General features: G+C 61.0%; 2 protein-coding genes across 2 annotated transcripts; both read left to right on the forward strand.

Annotated features, from left to right (window-relative positions):
- The first annotated feature begins 738 nt into the window (after positions 1 to 738).
- On the forward strand, positions 739 to 11704 carry CHLRE_14g621100v5 (uncharacterized protein). Its single transcript, XM_043070181.1, has 20 exons — positions 739 to 1023; positions 1174 to 1338; positions 1635 to 1700; positions 2000 to 2107; positions 2393 to 2501; positions 3278 to 3377; positions 3814 to 3907; positions 4442 to 4510; positions 5033 to 5391; positions 5977 to 6028; positions 6417 to 6484; positions 6749 to 7105; positions 7376 to 7467; positions 7904 to 8096; positions 8470 to 8904; positions 9258 to 9364; positions 9616 to 9689; positions 10107 to 10203; positions 10479 to 10766; positions 11045 to 11704. Exons 1-20 carry the CDS (start codon positions 795 to 797, stop codon positions 11148 to 11150), a joined length of 3168 nt encoding a protein of 1055 aa, XP_042916854.1. The 5' UTR covers positions 739 to 794; the 3' UTR covers positions 11151 to 11704.
- Positions 11705 to 11752: 48 nt separating this feature from the next.
- On the forward strand, positions 11753 to 13815 carry CHLRE_14g621150v5 (uncharacterized protein). Its single transcript, XM_043070182.1, has 3 exons — positions 11753 to 11949; positions 12092 to 12218; positions 12785 to 13815. Exons 2-3 carry the CDS (start codon positions 12147 to 12149, stop codon positions 12950 to 12952), a joined length of 240 nt encoding a protein of 79 aa, XP_042916855.1. The 5' UTR covers positions 11753 to 11949; positions 12092 to 12146; the 3' UTR covers positions 12953 to 13815.
- The last annotated feature ends 2510 nt before the right edge of the window (positions 13816 to 16325 follow it).

Consider the following 16325-nt stretch of genomic DNA (forward strand, 5'->3'; position numbering starts at 1 on the left):
GAGCCGCCGCTACGGCGCCGCCGCAGCCGGTACCCATCGCCGTGCCTGCGGCGTCAGGCATTTGGTGAAAGGTCCTGAACCCGCCATGCGCCCATGCTTGCCCTCATCCACGCCTAGGCCGTCACCAATCACCATACGACTCCAGGTCCTACAGAGCTGGCAGGCACGCCGGCAATCTGCCAGTGAGCTCAGGCGAACTGGCGAAGCGATGCCATTATGCCAACATGGGTAGGCGTTGGCTGCATGTGGGAACAACACTAGCTCCACGACGGCAGTCAGCGTACGGCAGTCGGCGTACGGCAGTCGGCGGCCACATCAGCGCAGCTCGCCCGCACATGCATGACACATGGTCGAGAGCGATTAGAGCGGTGCGCAGATGCGGCAGGCGACCGAGCTTTTGCAGCGCGAGCGCCGCGGCCGTGCGTCAGGCACAGAGGCAAAGCGGCAGTCAAGGTCAGATGTATGGATGCGGGTCATGCAGCCGCCCGGCACACGATGATCAAGGATACGGTCATGACATAGCTTAGAAGAGCTACTACCATAGGAGTAGGAGAATGCTTCACGAGAGTGGTTGGGATTTGGGGCAGCCGGTGCATGCGCAGGCAAGCTGGGGTGAGAGCAAGGGCGGGAGCAAGGCGACGCGCAGCGCGGGAAACGGCATGAGCATCGTGCCCAGGCCCGGGCCCTGCTGCGGGCCCTTCCAAACTAGCCGACATAGTCAATATATCATCCCTAAACCTGTAGCCAGATGTTACTGTATTCATACTGCCTTGACGAGGTTACGGTGTGACGACATGGCAGCCCAAAAAGCTGTCGAGCTCCCGAACGAGCTTGCGGAGCTGGGAATTGCATGGAACGAGCCTTTACCTGAAATTGCTGAGGTTATTGCTGCGAAGCTAATCTGCAGCCCTCACGCGCTTCTACATCTTGCCGAGGTTTCGCGCTTCTGGCACGATTTCCTCAGTCAGCCACAAGTCTGGGAGCGCCTTAGCGCCGCTCGTTTTGGCGAGGAAGCGGCGCCAGGTGAGGGTGATGCGAGGACGCGAGACCAGACACCCAAATCGACCATTCCCTTTTCGTCCCTTTCCCACAACCACCACCGCTGCAAGTGCTCCCATCCACCAACGCCCCTTCTCCTTCTCCCGCTCCCCAAATCCCATCACCTTCTCGCAGCTCCGCTGCAGCCGCCCGTGTGGTTGCCCGAATGGAGCTTTATTCAGGGACTGGACTCGGGTGGCAACGACGTCGCCACTCCTGACGACACCTGTACCGACCGCTCCCCCGCCGCGTTGGCGAGGCTGGCGGACGCACGTGGTGGTGTGGCATTTAACACCAATGGTGGGGCGAATGCTAGGTTTGGGACCAGGAATTCAGTGACTGAGTGTATGACGGGGGCTATGATGGCACTGGAGGTGGCGAGGGGAGAAGCATCAGCTGGAATCAGGTGTCATGGCCGCATTGGTTGGATTTTGTTTCGGACCTCCAGCCCTCGGGTCTTGGAGCGGGAATGGATGCCTAGCACGTATGACAATGTTACAGAGCCCAGGAGCCCCCTGTTGCCAGCGCAGCAGCTGCTGACCTCCCGGCCAAATCGTTCCTTGTCTTGCGCGCTTTCCCATGGCTGCTGCACGCAGGCTGGGTGAAGCGCGCGCTGCTGCCGTTTGCGCGCTGGGAGCGGTTCAGTTACGAGCCTGGGGCAGGTTCGTGGTTGTTTATTTGGTTGGAGGGTTGGTTGCTTGGGTGGGTGGATGGGTGGTTGGCAACACGCCGCAACCCACGTTGCTCCTACCTCGCCGCGTGCCAGACACATCGTGTGCAGCTCTCCCACACTCCCGCCCCTCCTCCGCTCTGTTGCTGCCTGCCTTGCTTCCTGTGCCACAAACCGCTCTCAACATACCGTATGACCGCACCGCTGATTGTCGCACACGCGTGACAACAGGCAGCTACGTCCGAAAACCATTTCATGGCGCATCATTTGCCGGCACGCCTATAAAAACAGGCACGTACGTCCGCAGTCGCGCGCTGGTGCACCAGCTGGGCATGCCGCCGCGGCCCGAGCAGCTGCAGGGCCCAGAGGAGGCGGAGGGCGCCGGGGCGGGAGGGGCAGGTGCGAGGAGGGGAGGAGGGGAGGCGCGGGCTGGGGCACAGGCATTTTGTTTGCTGGCGAGCACGCCTAAGGAGTAGCGGAGAGAGGGCAAGATTACACCGGGCCGAACCCCATTTCGGCGTGTGTGTGTATATGTGTATGTATGTGTGTGTGCTGAAGAGCACACACGGAAAACATTGCGCAAAGACAGTGTATGCGATGCAGTGCGATGCAGGTGTATGTATATGTGTGTGTGTGTCTTCCACCCAACCCAATAACCCATTCTGCCCTGGTGCCCCTTCGCAGTGCTGGCCCGGCCGCCCCAGTTCCCGGGCTGGGTGTATTACGCGCTGCTGGACTCGCCCGGCAGCGACGTGCGCCACCCGGCTACAGGGGAGATGCACTTCCGCTCCAGGCGAGAGAGAGAGAGCGTGTGTATGTGTGTGTGTGTGTGTGTGTGTGTGAGAGCTCTTTCTGATGAACTCTTTGGTCTTGCGCATGTGGGCGGTGCTGACTGTAGGGGGGAGGGGAACAGAGGAGGGGAGCGAGGAGGCGAGTCGGGGGGGGGGGGTGTAAGGAGGCGAGTCGGGGGGGGGTGTAGATACCAGCCCAAGCTAAACCAAAGGGGAGGGGAACAGAGGACGGGAGCTGAGCGGGGCCATGGGGAGGGATGCGGGGTGCGGGGTGCGAGGGCGGGTTGTGAGACCGGGGGGTTAGGTAGCTCATCCAAGGGGTTCGTCTTCCCTTGTTGCCAAAAAGTTAGCTGACGTGACACGGCCTGGCCCAGCACCTCAGCAGGGCCCCTCAGCATGGCCGCGCCCCAAAGGAAGATTGATAGCTCCCTGGTGTCTTGTTGTCACATACACTCACGCACACACACACACACTCATGACATACACACACACATACACATACACACACACACACACTCATGACACACACATACACACACTCATGACACACACACACACACACACACACACACACACACACACACACACACACACACACACACACACACACACACACGCACTCATGACACACACATACACACACATACATACATACATACATACATACACGCACCCACGCACACTCATGACACACACATACACACACATACATACATACATACATACATACATACATACATACATACACGCACACACACACAAATGACACGCGATGCAGCTGCGCCAGCCTTGCGGAGCTGGCAGCGGTGGCGGCCGAGTACCCGGGAGTGGTGGCGTTCAACAGCAGCGGTGTGCTCAAACACGACATTGAGCCGCAGGTGTGTGTGTGTGTGTGGGGGGTGTTTATGCATGCGTGTGTGTGTGTGTTTTGCAGGGTGCTGCTCTGTGTGTTCATTTGGTTATGCGGGAGACGGGGTGGTGTGGGGGAGAAAGCAGGAGGCGGAGGTGCGAGGGGCAACTACCATGCATCGGCGGACACGCCGCCTGAAGCGCGTTCACAATTGATAATGTCTTGGCCGCAAGAATAGTAGGGCGTTGCTAGTTGTTTCACAATTAAATCCAACCCATGGGTGGGGGTGCAGCGCTGTGGCGTGCTCGCAGCGTCCCGCTTTCCCCGCCCCCCTCACACCCGGCGACAACTTGACTACTACCGGTATCTAATCATGGTCGTAATACGCGCTGCATCCCCGAGCGCACTTTGGGCTTTATCTTTTGCCTGCTGTGTTCCACACGCCGTCGCACGCTGGGCCGCAGGTGCACTGGCGGAGGTGGGCCGAGTCGGCCTGGTGTGGGCTGTACGTGAAGGCGGAGGTGGTGGCGGCCAGGAGCCTGCTGCAGCCACTGCCCAGTGAGAAGGGCACGGGGCGCTACGTGCGCGCTTGTGTGTGTTGGGGGAAACGTAGTACAGCGCGCGCGCTCGCTCGCCAACACAACTTGCGATGGATGTGTTTGTGCATGTGATGGACAGCGGATATGTGTTTGTGTGTGCATGTGAGCTAGGAAAGTGGAAGGAGCACTGGGTCGTATGGTAGTTAGATTGCATGCGTGTGTGTATGCATGTACGTGCGACATTTGAGGGGTCATGGCTGGGTGGGCACACCATAGATGGATCCGCAGTGGTGATCAGCATGTGCACAATTCTCTCTCCAGACGTCACCCGGAGTGTGTTCTGGTCGCCTCCGGCCCAAGGCGGGTTCAGCCAGCTGACGCAAGACCCCTAGGCAACCGCTTCTGGCGTCCTACGTTTTCGCATTCACTTCTTAAAGACTGTTACGACCACCAGGGGGCCCACTGCTGCTGTCCTATGCCGCTGTGCGGGGGACGAACCCCCCGTTACCATCCGTTTCTTACCCAGCTCGGCTTTTCTCCGCGCCCCGAGCAGGTGGCGGCCTGGACCCGCGGTTGCGTTTCTTCCAACGTGGCCAGACCCGGCTGCTGGCGGCCAGGGACGGTGCGTAGTGGGCGCGGGGCTATGTGGGTGTGGGGCCCTGTGTGGGGCTGGATGTGGGGCTGGGTGTGTGGGAGGCTGTGTGCGGGGCTGAGTGTGTGTTGGGCTGGGTGTGTTTGGGGCTGGTTGTGTGGCTATGTGTGTGGCTGGGTGTTGGGCTGGGTGTGTGGCTAGGTACGGCTGGCTGGGCGGGTGGGGCTCTGTGCGGGGCCGGGGGCGGAGCTGGGTGTGGGGCTGGGTGTTAGGGCTGGGTGTGGGGCTGGTTGGGGGCCTGGGTACGGCTGTCTGGGCGCGTTGCTGGACGCGTTGCTGGGCGCATGTGGGGATCGGTCGTGACTGTTGAGCCAGGCTCTGTGTCACGTCGCGCCGCCCGCCGCGCGGCCGCGCAGTTGCCCGCTTTCCTCCGCACCTCGAGAGGGCACTTGCGGTATGCACTACAAACCGCTACAAACTGCACATCTCAGTATCATTCTCTCTCAATCTAAATCTCATTCTCAATCTCATTGCCGTTGCTCATGCATGCAGTGGACGTGACATGGCTCAACAACTCCTATCTGTCGAGGCGGCCTGACCCTCAGGGTCCGGGGCAGGGCGCGGGCGGCGGGGTGCATGATCACGAGGAGGAGGACGACGACAGTGATCAGGATGCGGATCCGGAGGACGCAGATCAGGATGAGGAGGGTGACGATGGACACGTGGACAACGATGATTACGACTACGATGATGATAATAATGACAATCGCCACTTCCGGAGTGATGACGGCGGTGGTGGTGGCGGCGACGGAGATGGGGAGGGGGGGCCAGGGCAAGGTGCTGGTGGCGGCGGTGGTGGTGGAGAGGCAGCGGGCGCGGGAGCGGGACCGCCGCCACAGCCTCCGGTGCAGGTACGTGGGGGGTGGGAGGTGGGAGGTGGGAGGTGGGGGGTGGGAGGTGGGAGGTGGGAGGTGGGAGGTGGGAGGTGGGAGGTGGGAGGTGGGAGGTGGGAGGTGGGAGTTGTACGGAGGGATGGAGGACGGATGGCCGTGCATACAAGGCCAGGGGCTGTCCTCACCCATCTAGGATGCAGGGCAGGATTCCGGGGGGGGGTGGTCTGGCGCTTCTCGCGACCACTGCCTCCTGCACACACAGCCACACGGGTACCACACGTACACGCCCCTAACTCCGCTGCCTTTTACTCTCTGGCTCCAACTATGGTCCAGTGGGGGAAACGACGCTGTTTCCACGTGCGCTATTGAAGTGGATTGTAGGCTGCAACTCGCCCGTACAAGCCTGCATCAAGCCCCCTTTTAACCTATGATGGGGCCTATGGTATTTCGTTGGACTCGGGCGTGTCATGCCCCCCCCCCCCAAACACACACACACACACACACACACACACACACACACACACACACACACACACACACACACACACACACACACACACACACACACACACACACACACACACACACACACATGTGGTTCAGGTGGTTCAGCTGCACAACGTGTGCTGGCTCAACCTGGAGGGCACCTTCCTCGGTGGGTGCGTGCGTAGGCGGGTGGGTGCGCGCGTGGGTGGTTGGGTGCGCGGGTGTTGGTTGGTTGGGGGGTACAATGAAGTTAGTGACTCGTTGCGTTCAGTGGGGGGCTAAATGCGCGTCAGGCCAGTGGACGGAGCGCCCAAACGGGGCTGGCTGGCATATCAGGTGGGACGAGTGGGTGCTCAGCCGCAGCAGGGCAGCGTGTGTGTATGTGTGTGCATGCTGGGCAAACCCGCGATGACCCCCGCTGAACCCCGCTGAACCCTTGTCTCTTACGCATCACTCCTGCAAGAAGGCCCCTTTGTGTTTGCTTCGTTTCCGTCCATCAACTCTTTGTTGCTTTCGTTTCATGAACTCTTTGTGTAACTCACCTGCGCTGTCCACAGGCGTGGGCCCGGGCCGCTACCGGGCCAGCTGGTGGCTGCGCGTGGGGCGCGACTGCAACATAGAGGCGGTGAGAGGCTGCGGCGGGGATCAGGGCTGCGAGGTGGGGGTACTTTATTTCCATGAAACTGCTGTTACTGTGAGTACTGCAACTGCTCCCACGCATATCAGAGAGAGTAGGATCTTGTGGCGACATGAGCAGTCGGCAATTTGGGAGTCGAGGAGATGCAAGGGCGACACTTTCATAGCCCGATTGCGACACGCTCTCACGTCACACTATCCTTGCCCCTCCCCCCTGCCACTGCCCCTGCCCCTCCGCCCCTGCGCGCCGCAGCTCAACTTCAAATGCCGCCTGCTTGCCAAGCGGCCCTACCCCACCTCCGCCGGCGCCCCTACCTCCACCCCCGCCGCCTCCTCCGCCCCAGCCCCAGCCACCGCCTCCATCCCCACCCCCACTCTCACCGGAGCCGCCCCCCGGGGTACCGCCGTTGGCGGAGGTGCCGTCGGCGCCGCGACCGCTGCAGCCTCTGCTGCCGCTGCTGCCGCCGCTGCTGCTGCTGCTGCCGCCGCTGCTACATCCTTGGATTTGTCATGTGCTGTGCCGGGTCCGGAGCCCAGGTCAGACCTGGACGTCAGTGAGGTGGATCAGGGGGAGCTGATGGACCAGGCGGGCAGGGGCTGGTACGAGCAGGTACGACAGGGATGTGCCCACGGGTTTTAGGGGCTGCACGGGGGCTGGGTTCTACCCACGGGTTTTATCCACGGGTTTTGCCCCGACCTCGCCAATCGCCCGCTGCCTCACCGCTCAACACGCCGCACGGGCCTGACCTGAAGCAGACCACACCGCACCACACCACGCCACACCATGCCGCCGACATCGGCGTCCCCTCCTTAGTCATACTTGGAACCACCCACCCCATGTCACGCCACGCCACGCCACGCCACGCATCCTATTAAACAGGCCGCGGGCGAGTTCGAGGTGCCGCCGGGCGCCATCTACGATGTGGCCGTCAGCCTGTGGAACCACGACAGTTGGTGGAAGAGGGGGCTCATGTGAGTGGCGGTTGGATGGTTGGTTGGTTGGTCGGTTTGTTTGTTTGTTTGTTTGTTTGTTGGTTGGTTGGAAGAGAGGGTTTGGGGATGAGTCGGGCCGCTTGCTCGTTTGCGGGTTGCGTCAGGAGGGGGGCATTGTGCCGCAGCCGCAAGTGTACAGAGGGCAGGACCAGGGGTGGGGGTGGGGGCGGCAGCGGGGGGCCGTGGCAAAGGGTACTGTGACGGCAGGGGACTGTTGCACGCCCCGCAAACACCCACCGCTCACACACCCCACAGCGCACATCCACCCACCCACATGCCATGCTCATGCCGCCGCGCCCGCACCGCCGCCCCGACCGCTACCACGCTCGCACCCACCCCACCCACACACCCTATCCCACCCCACCCCACACATCACCCACATACCACCCACACCACCCACACGTGCGGCTTCCAGGTTCAAGGAGCTCGTGCTCACGCCGCTGGCCGCCGGCGCCGCCTCGGACCGCGCCGCCCGCGCCGCCGCTGACGTCGCCGCCGACGCCGTGTCGCCCACGCCACTGCCGCCGGGTCTGGAGCCGAGTGTGACGCACTTTGACGCGGCGGCGGGGCTGCGGCGGCGACCCAACGGCGCCGTGTCGAGCTGGCAGGTGGGTGCGGCGGGTGGCCCTCTGGGGATGGCTCTGCGGATGGCCCTGGGGGGAAGGGCTGAGGAGGGCTGTGGGGATGGCTGAGGATGGCTCTGGGGATGGCTCTGGGGATGGCTCTGGGGATGGCTCTGGGGATGGCTCTGGGGATGGCTGGGTGTGTGGAGTGGGTGCTACGGGTCCACGCCCCTCCCTCTTGGCTGTGGGTTCTGAGGTCTCGGTTGATTTGGGCTTGGAGTTGACTGCCCGTTTGTGCACCTGTGCTTCCACACACACTTACACACGCGTGCACTACACACACACACGCGTTGTCCTTGTGCTCCTTATATAACACACACGCACACACGTATGTTTCTTCTTGTGCCCCCCAACACAGGACGTGCACCCCGACCGCCGCAGCAACGTGCTCACCTTCTTCAGAGGCACCGGCGCCGCCAGCCGCTGCACCCGCCTGTACGAGCCGCCACCGCCGCCTCCGGTTGTAGCAGCAGCAGCAGCAGCAGCAGACGCATCAGCAGATGCAGATGCAGCAGAACCGCCGGCAGTAGCAGGGGCAGCACGCGCAGAAGGCGGAGGAGCAGGGGATGCTGCCGGCCCCTCGGCAGCCGGCGCAGCCCTGGCCCCGGTGGCGGCGGCGGCGGCGGCGGCGGCGGCGGCGGCGGCGGCGGCTTCAGATCCGGGCCAGGCGGATTCGGCGGTGGGGGTGCGGCTGGGTGGCCGAACTGCGGCCAACGTAGCCGTGTCGTTTGACGGGCGGGGAGGGGCGCGCATGGAGGACGCCGCGCTCCCCAACTGGAGCGCCAGTCCCGAGGTGGGTTGGGACTTTCAAGCTGGGGTGAGAGATGCTATTCTTGGACATGTTCGGGTGGCGGGGTGTCGCCTGTCATTGTGGTTGCGTGGTGTGTGCGCATGCTTCGGGGGCATTTTACATGTCCGTCTCGCTGCCCGGACGCCATGTCGGTCGGAGCGGGCACTGACCATCACACCATGCCGGCGGCGGCGGCGTGCCACGTGTTGTGTCACGTGCCGTGCGAAGTTACGTCACCAGGAAAAGACGGGCCCCCGAAGGGCGCCCCGCCCGTTTCTCCCCCTACCGTTTGCGTTGGGTTCGGTCCAGTTTGGGCTGGTGTCTGCAAACCCCGCCTCTGCCCCGCTGCCCCGCAGGCGCCCTTCACCTTTGTGTGGATCGGCCGCTTCGCCCGCTCGCCGCGGCAGCACGAGCAGTGGCTGCTCAGCCTCAACCGCACCGTCACCAACTACGACCAGGAGTTGTGAGTGCTCGGTGCGGAAGCGCCTGTCCTGACCTGCTGACCTTCCTGCCCGACACAACGCATGGGAGCTGCTTTCACCACCGTCCGTCTGAGCCGTTTGCTGCTCCCTACTCCTTTAATCCCGAGCACTCATTCGGGTTCTGGATTCTGGATCTGGGCTATTTTGGATCTGGCATTGAGCAACCTCCCCCCTGCCGCCCTGTCCGCCTCCACTGCACACACCCGCGCCACACATGAACACACCCACAAAGGTGCTGGAGCACACACCAGCTGTTCACCTTCACCATCGATCAGGAGTTCTCCATGGTCCACAACTACGAAGTTGGTGGGTTTGAACAGTACACGCGGCGTATGTTGCACACATTCACACACTGTATACATGAACAGATATATGTACAGGCCACAGTTACATGGAGGGGTGGGCAATATGCACATAGGCACATACCCACTATGCACGTGGCCGTGTGTCAGATGAACCTGCAGTGAGCAGTGCAGCCCTGCTCGATGCGGGCTGCCGCAGCCTGCAGGTCGGAACCCCTGCTGCATCCCTGCCGAATTCCCCGCCGCATGGTCTCTTCTCCCACCCTTTTCTGGGGCGTGGACCAGGTGCTGAGCGGCACTCAACAACTCCCCACATCTCACCCCAGACCCCACCCGACACCCCATCTGCCACACGGTTTCGGGTTCACTCGGTTGACATGCTTTGGGTTCTGGACTGAACTACCCACCCGCCACACCACAGACCGGACCGCGCTCCAGGGCAGCAGCATGGCGCTGCTGGACGCAGCAGCAGGGGAGGCTGGCGAGAGCCGGCACGTGCACGCGCCGGAGAACACCTGGTGTGTTTGCATGGGGGTGGGTGGGAGCGGGGATGAGGTAGGGGTAGTTTTTCATGGGCGCAAGGAAGGTGGGTGGCTGATTCCAATCCCAAAGAAACCAGGACCCAGGACCAGCCCACAGATGTTTGGCCTTAACCTTCATCTTGGATGCCTTTGGGGGGGGGCGTGCCGCGTGCCGAGGGGAAGCGTGGGGAAGCGTGAGTAGCAAAACCTTACTGCCGTGCGCCCCACTGCGTCAACCGCACCTGGTTCTCACTACCTTCCCATGCGTTCAGGACGATGGAGGCGGTTGTCCGCGAGGCGGGCGGCACGGCAGCCGCCTACCACCGATGCGCCGCCGCGCCCTACCCCTCCAACGGCGGGGCTGCCGCGCCCGGCGGCGCTGCCGCCGGCACTCGCGCGGAGGCCGCTAGTGGCGGGGCCGGACACGGCGCGAACACGGGGGGGCGGCGGGGGCCGCGGCTGCTGACGTGGCGCCTGGACTCCGCGCCGCGTGCGGTGGGCGGCGCCGATCTCAACGTGGGCTGCGACATGCGCGACCTGCAACACAACATCAACGCCAAGTGAGTTGACGAGTGAAGTGGCTGCAAAGCTTGGCTGAGTCTGAGCTCAAGGGGCGAGGGGACACACGGGGTTGTGTGTTTGTTGTGCTGCAGAGGCGCTGCTAGCCGCGCGCCTGATGTCGTGTGGGCACAGCGTGGCTTACAGCGTGGCTTACAGCGTGGCTGTGTGCCGCACTGCTGCTTACTGCTGCTGTCTGTCCTTCCTAGCACCTCCAGCTTCACCTCCAACCTGCCACATGCCGCCGCGCCTGTGCCCTACCTCCCACTTCCACGCACAGGTTCCTGCGCGGCGACATGGCCGTGCTACTCATCTACAACCGCGCCCTGCCCACACACGAGCTGCAGCAGCTGGCACAGGCGTACGCGCCCCGATTCGGATTCTGAGCGGGTTCTACACCGTGCTGTGTGTGTCGTGGAGCTTCGGTAGGTCAACGAGAGAAGCGTTCGAAATTGACATGGTGGAGGCCTGGAGGGGGCCGAATGGGCGGGCGGGTAGTTGGGCACGCTGTATCGTAGGAGGCCACGTGTCATGCGCGTGTGGGGTTTGAACAGGCATGATGAGAGAGTGAGAGAGGCTCGGCGCAGCAGGGGCACTGCAGAGGCTGATGCCCCCAAAGGCGTCGGCGCCCCCACAATTGGCGCGCGCGGCGCATTCGTGGCTAACATGGCACAGCCAGCCGAAAGACTGCGAGTGCACGACTGCTGCTGACTGGCGCTTGGGAGGTGGAGTTGTGACATGATACTAAGGGTGGCAGGATGATTTGGGGGCACGAAGCCGTATCGCCGCTGCTTGGCTGCTACGCAACGCACCATGAGGGGGAACGGGAGCGGAGGCGGGAAGCGGCACAACCCGGTCGCTGCGCCCAAGGCTGCGCCCGCCTCCGGCCGATCGTGCAGGAAGCTGCCTGCCCTGAACCTGTCAAATGGAGATGGAGCCACGCGCGCTGACACTGCACACACCATTTCCCTGTATTTACACGCCACCTGAGTTGAGCCAACAACGCTGTGAACGGTAGTTCAAGCGGAACTGGAGTAGTAGTCGACCTCTGCGGACGCTCGACTTTAAAGCCGCTGCACATAAATGCCGCACACGCTATGTCATGAAATGCTCTCCTGTAAAAAAGAAAGCAGAAAGCAGCGCGGATACCTCTAGCCTTCTGGGGCAAACTTCGCGCCAGTCAAGGTAGGCATTAGCACTGCATGATACAGCGTGCTGGGCGGCGAGTATGAGCCTCCTACAACCTCATCCAAGCTTGAGTCCTCCAAGCTTGAGGGACTCATCATTCAGAACTGGCGCTGATGTTGTGCCGCCTGCCACTGTTCAGGCTACTTCCAAAGGTGTAGACGTCCGAACCTTTGGCAACAACTGGGGCTCTAGCTATGCCGCGGTGGTCGGCGCTATTCGGCTGCGCCAGCGGCAAGCCCCGAGCTTCCAAGGAGGTCAGGGACCAGGTGCGGTGGGACAGCCGGGTTCGGAGTGTAGGGCCGGCACTGGCTTGTTGTAGCAGGGGCGGGCGATTGGTTCATTAAAGAGAGCGGGCTGGGGGCACGTAGCAAGGTTGGGTGCCACGCACAGAGCTGCTAGTGCTCTAGGTAAGTAAGTGAAGTGCGTGCGCGTGCTGCACGATTCCTGTCATCCGTCACTGGGCCACGGCTGGCGGCTAGGCAGACAGATAGTGCCAGGGGTCGCAGCTTGTTTGCAGGGTGATGTCATGCGCAGACAAGCACGGCCGGATGGCCGCCTTTTGTCTGGGCACATCGCAGTTATGATGGGGACTTTTCCATAGGATTTCGGACCAAACCCGCCCCAATCCCGGGCCAACAAATTCTAGCCCCAGACATGAGTCCCCGGGAGGAATGTCTAGGAAACGGCGAAAATGGCCGGAGACATTAAGATAAGAGCCATGGGTAGTGCGTACATACCCACGACCAAGGCACCGCGCTGGCCTACCCTAGCTAAAACCGTCGGCTAACTAGACCCACGTGCGTCCTCCCGACGGCTAATGCGCTATAAACAGGAGAATACCATCCGTGCAAAAGTGGATGAAATGGAGCGCGAGCTCAACAAGCGCATCTGGCGCGACGCAGCCGAGCTGGAACGGCGGCAGCAGCGGCGAGATCAGCCACAGCAGGGGCAGGGCAGAGCGGCGGCGCCGCCGCCGCAGCAGCAGCAGGAGCAGGGATGACGCGCGCACAAGCATCCGCGTTTTGTGTCGTGTTGTATTATTTTGCGTCGCGACGGACCGAACCCCGACTGGGCCGCTGGGTACATGGCGCAGTCGGAGCACATGCATGCTGGCGCGCGTGGGGCAGATGTGTGAGCACCGGTTTCGGTGTCGTGCAATAGCGTGCGTGACCCCGCCTCCCTTTGTGTGTGCTCTGCATGCATCACGCCGGGGGCGCCCTGGTCAAGCTCCATGCTCCGTGCTCCGGAGCGCACGCACGTGCCCACCGGGCTCGTTGGCTCGGCGGTGCCGCTGTGGTGGTTGCAATGAGGGCCAATGACGCTCACAGCACCAATAGTTGTCTAGCTAGAAGCAGGAATGCAGTATCGAGTACCAGTATTAGTCAGCGTGTAGCCTAGATGCCAGCCACTGCGTTGATTACTGTACCTAGATAGAGAGCCATGCTCGCCGCCATTCATCTTACTGACCACTTCTTCGACCACATCCGCACCAGATCAGGGCACCTACCCTCATTTAATCCCGCACTTTGAAAGCCGTTTGTGTTTTGCTAAGCTGCTATATTTTGCCGATCGCATGGGTGGCCCAGCAGCAGGAAAGGCTTTACACGCAAGTAGGCTAGGAAACACCGTTTTGGCTGGATGGTGCGGGTACGCTTGTATGGAGCTCTTGTAGGTCGACAAGCGAGAGGCAGTGTGCAATTGAGGCGACACTTTGTCTGCAACGAACGGCAACGGGCCGCCGGGATTGGTACATCCGTACATTTTGCTAGCTGCTGCACCTGTGACGAAGTGTGACGTACGTGATCATTGGCTGGCCATGAGCAAAGTTGGGTACCGATGGGGTTTTTGTAACGACGGGAAAAGGCCCGCCCTTCGAAGTTATCAGGAACGGGAAGTACCCACTTACCTTACATTCTCCGTCACCTTCTCCACGTTCTCGCCGCGCAGGTACTGCAGGGGCATCTCGATGTCCATCGCCTCGTAGGCGCGGAGCTCATCAAGCGCCTGCGTCTTGTCCAGGCGCTTGATGAGCTCCGCGCCTACGAGGCGATGGACATCGAGATGCCCCTGCAGTACCTGCGCGGCGAGAACGCGGAGAAGGTGGCGGAGAATGTAACGCGGCGGGTACTTCCCGTTCCTGGCAACTTCTAAGGGCCTTTTCCCGTCGTTACAATTGGTCTCGATACCCCTTGTAACCCCGGCTCTAACTACTTCAGAGTTAGATTCAGCATTCAGAGCAAGCTTACCTCCAGGACCTTCGTAGGCCGCGACCCAGGGGTGCGGACGGAAAGTCCGTTGAAGAGAGAGCAGAGAGAGAATGCCAGGAAGCTGCGCTCCCGTAGCATGAAAGGCACCGGGAAGGAGACGATCCTTCCGATACTAAGAGTAACCTGCAAGCGGCCCTGACGAGTGCTAAATATAGCCGGGTTCGCCTAGCCCCGTACAGGGATGGGGACGCGCATACGCGCCCTCCTTAATACTGTGCCCTGTAAATCACAGCCATAAAGTTCTAAGCTATTGTTACGCACAAATGGGTGCTCTCCAAAGCTAGTCTTGCGTGTTGCAAGCTCAGGGCACGAACCCTGGCTAAGTCCGCCAGGCCCGAGTTACAGGGTTGGGTATAGCAGCGCTGTTCATCCAGTCCCGGGACCCACACGAGCCAGAGCTAGCCCTCCAGGGCTTACAGAGGGCGGTGGTGGTGGAATTTGGGATACCGTAGTGCTATAAAGGTTTGGGCGTTCAAAGTTCGGCGATGGTTGCCGAAGTTGGGCGCCGAAACAATTACAATACTTTTTCATTAAAAATTCGCCGAAATTAATATCATTTGCGCTAATTTCGCCGGTGTGGCGCGCGCGCAGGCGCACGCAAGGAAGATGTAGAGCGGTTTGACACGATGTGCCCTATAGCTGCACGATATCATACGGTACTTGTGCATGTACTCAATAGGTCAGGGACTAAGTACGGAAGATGAGCGATAAGAGGGAGGGTGGCTGGGGGCTCCACAGTGGTGGGAGGAAGTACGGTGTGCGGTGGCAGCAAGGGTGCTGGAGCACGGGGGGCAGGGGCGGCTGGGGCAGGCCGCCAAACTTAAAAACATAATTGTATATTATCGGCGCCCTTCCGAAATTTAAAAATATGTTATTAAGTCCAGCAATTCGGAAACGTCTTTCCGAAATACCAAACGCCCAAACCTGTAGCACTAAAAGTGCCTAATTCCTAGGGTGCCCCACCCGCTCGTTTGGCGCATACGGCCAGCAATTAAGCATGCCGCCGCGGCAGTATCAATTACTTGTATAAAGGCAAAGCTGTGCCACGGCGGCCGGTCTTCGGAGCCCCCGGAGGCCGACAACCACGTTTGGGCCGACCAAAATTTTGGGCCATCGACACCTTTGCCACCCAGGAGCGTTGTTCGGGCCCCGCTTAAGCTTTGCATTTCTTAAGCACAAGCTAAGGAAGCCATAGCTATTGACCACGGCTTCTAACTCAAGCTCGCGACTGTGCAATGCCCGATGGACCAGCACGAGCGAAGAGGCTTTGCCGCCCGAGCCCGTCTTTGTGCCCCAGCGCTCTGCATTTCAATTCATCATGCATCCAAGTGGATTTTAGGAAGCCGCGGACGGACTATTGACCGCATGTAACGCGACCTGACCCTGCGTCCGGCCATGCGCGGCAATTTCGAGTGCGGAAGCTCGAGGAGGCCCCGCGAGAATGCCCATGCCACTCCTGATGTTGTTATAATGCCCATAGATATCATAGCATACGCAAAACTAGCGCGCCGGGGTGTAAAGGTGGGGTTTGCCGGGGTGGTCCAAATTGGGGCCAGCGACCGAAATGGACCGGTCGCCGACCGGCCCGCACCCACGCGTACTACCACTTCCAGCAGTGCCACAATTACATATATAGCATATATGTAGTAGTTAGGCCGGCAGCCGAGCCCCAAACGCCCTCCAGCGACCAGGGCCCGAGGTGGCCCAATTAAGGCACTTTTAGTGCTATAGCCCTACAGTAGCTTGTTTTCGTCATCCCCAGTAAGAGAGATCAAGTTCGTTGACTCATCAATAGGAGCAGGGCCCAGCTGTCGGAACACAAACATTTGAAGCCTCAGTACCCAGCCCGCTCCGCCTTCCGCTCTGGTCTGCGTACGCATTAGTTCAGCAACACTCGTCATCACCGTTATTAACAGGGCGTGTTGGCACGGCCCAAGGGCGTGACCACATTTGTGTCTGCATGCATACTTGTGCACCTCCTCTGGCGTGCACCCTTGGATCAAATAGCAGTGATACAGGTGTTGGAAGGTCCTCCAACCAGTGGCGTTTGTGTTTGGCACGTGTGTTTGGCACGCATAAAAAAACTCCTGAATTCGTCACGGGAAG

This window comes from Chlamydomonas reinhardtii, chromosome 14 (genome assembly GCF_000002595.2).
Source record: "Chlamydomonas reinhardtii strain CC-503 cw92 mt+ chromosome 14, whole genome shotgun sequence".
Lineage (NCBI taxonomy): Eukaryota > Viridiplantae > Chlorophyta > Chlorophyceae > Chlamydomonadales > Chlamydomonadaceae > Chlamydomonas > Chlamydomonas reinhardtii.

Excerpts from the sequence above, each read along its gene's own strand:
- CHLRE_14g621100v5 (XM_043070181.1), top strand. The coding sequence starts at position 795 with ATGGCAGCCCAAAAAGCTGTCGAGCTCCCGAACGAGCTTGCGGAGCTG. Across the intron at positions 1,701-1,999 it reads CAGTTACGAGCCTGGGGCAG|GCACGTACGTCCGCAGTCGC; the intron begins GTTCGTGGTTGT and ends CTATAAAAACAG. Across the intron at positions 7,468-7,903 it reads TGGTGGAAGAGGGGGCTCAT|GTTCAAGGAGCTCGTGCTCA; the intron begins GTGAGTGGCGGT and ends TGCGGCTTCCAG.
- CHLRE_14g621150v5 (XM_043070182.1), top strand. The coding sequence starts at position 12,147 with ATGCCGCGGTGGTCGGCGCTATTCGGCTGCGCCAGCGGCAAGCCCCGA. Across the intron at positions 12,219-12,784 it reads CCAAGGAGGTCAGGGACCAG|GAGAATACCATCCGTGCAAA; the intron begins GTGCGGTGGGAC and ends CGCTATAAACAG.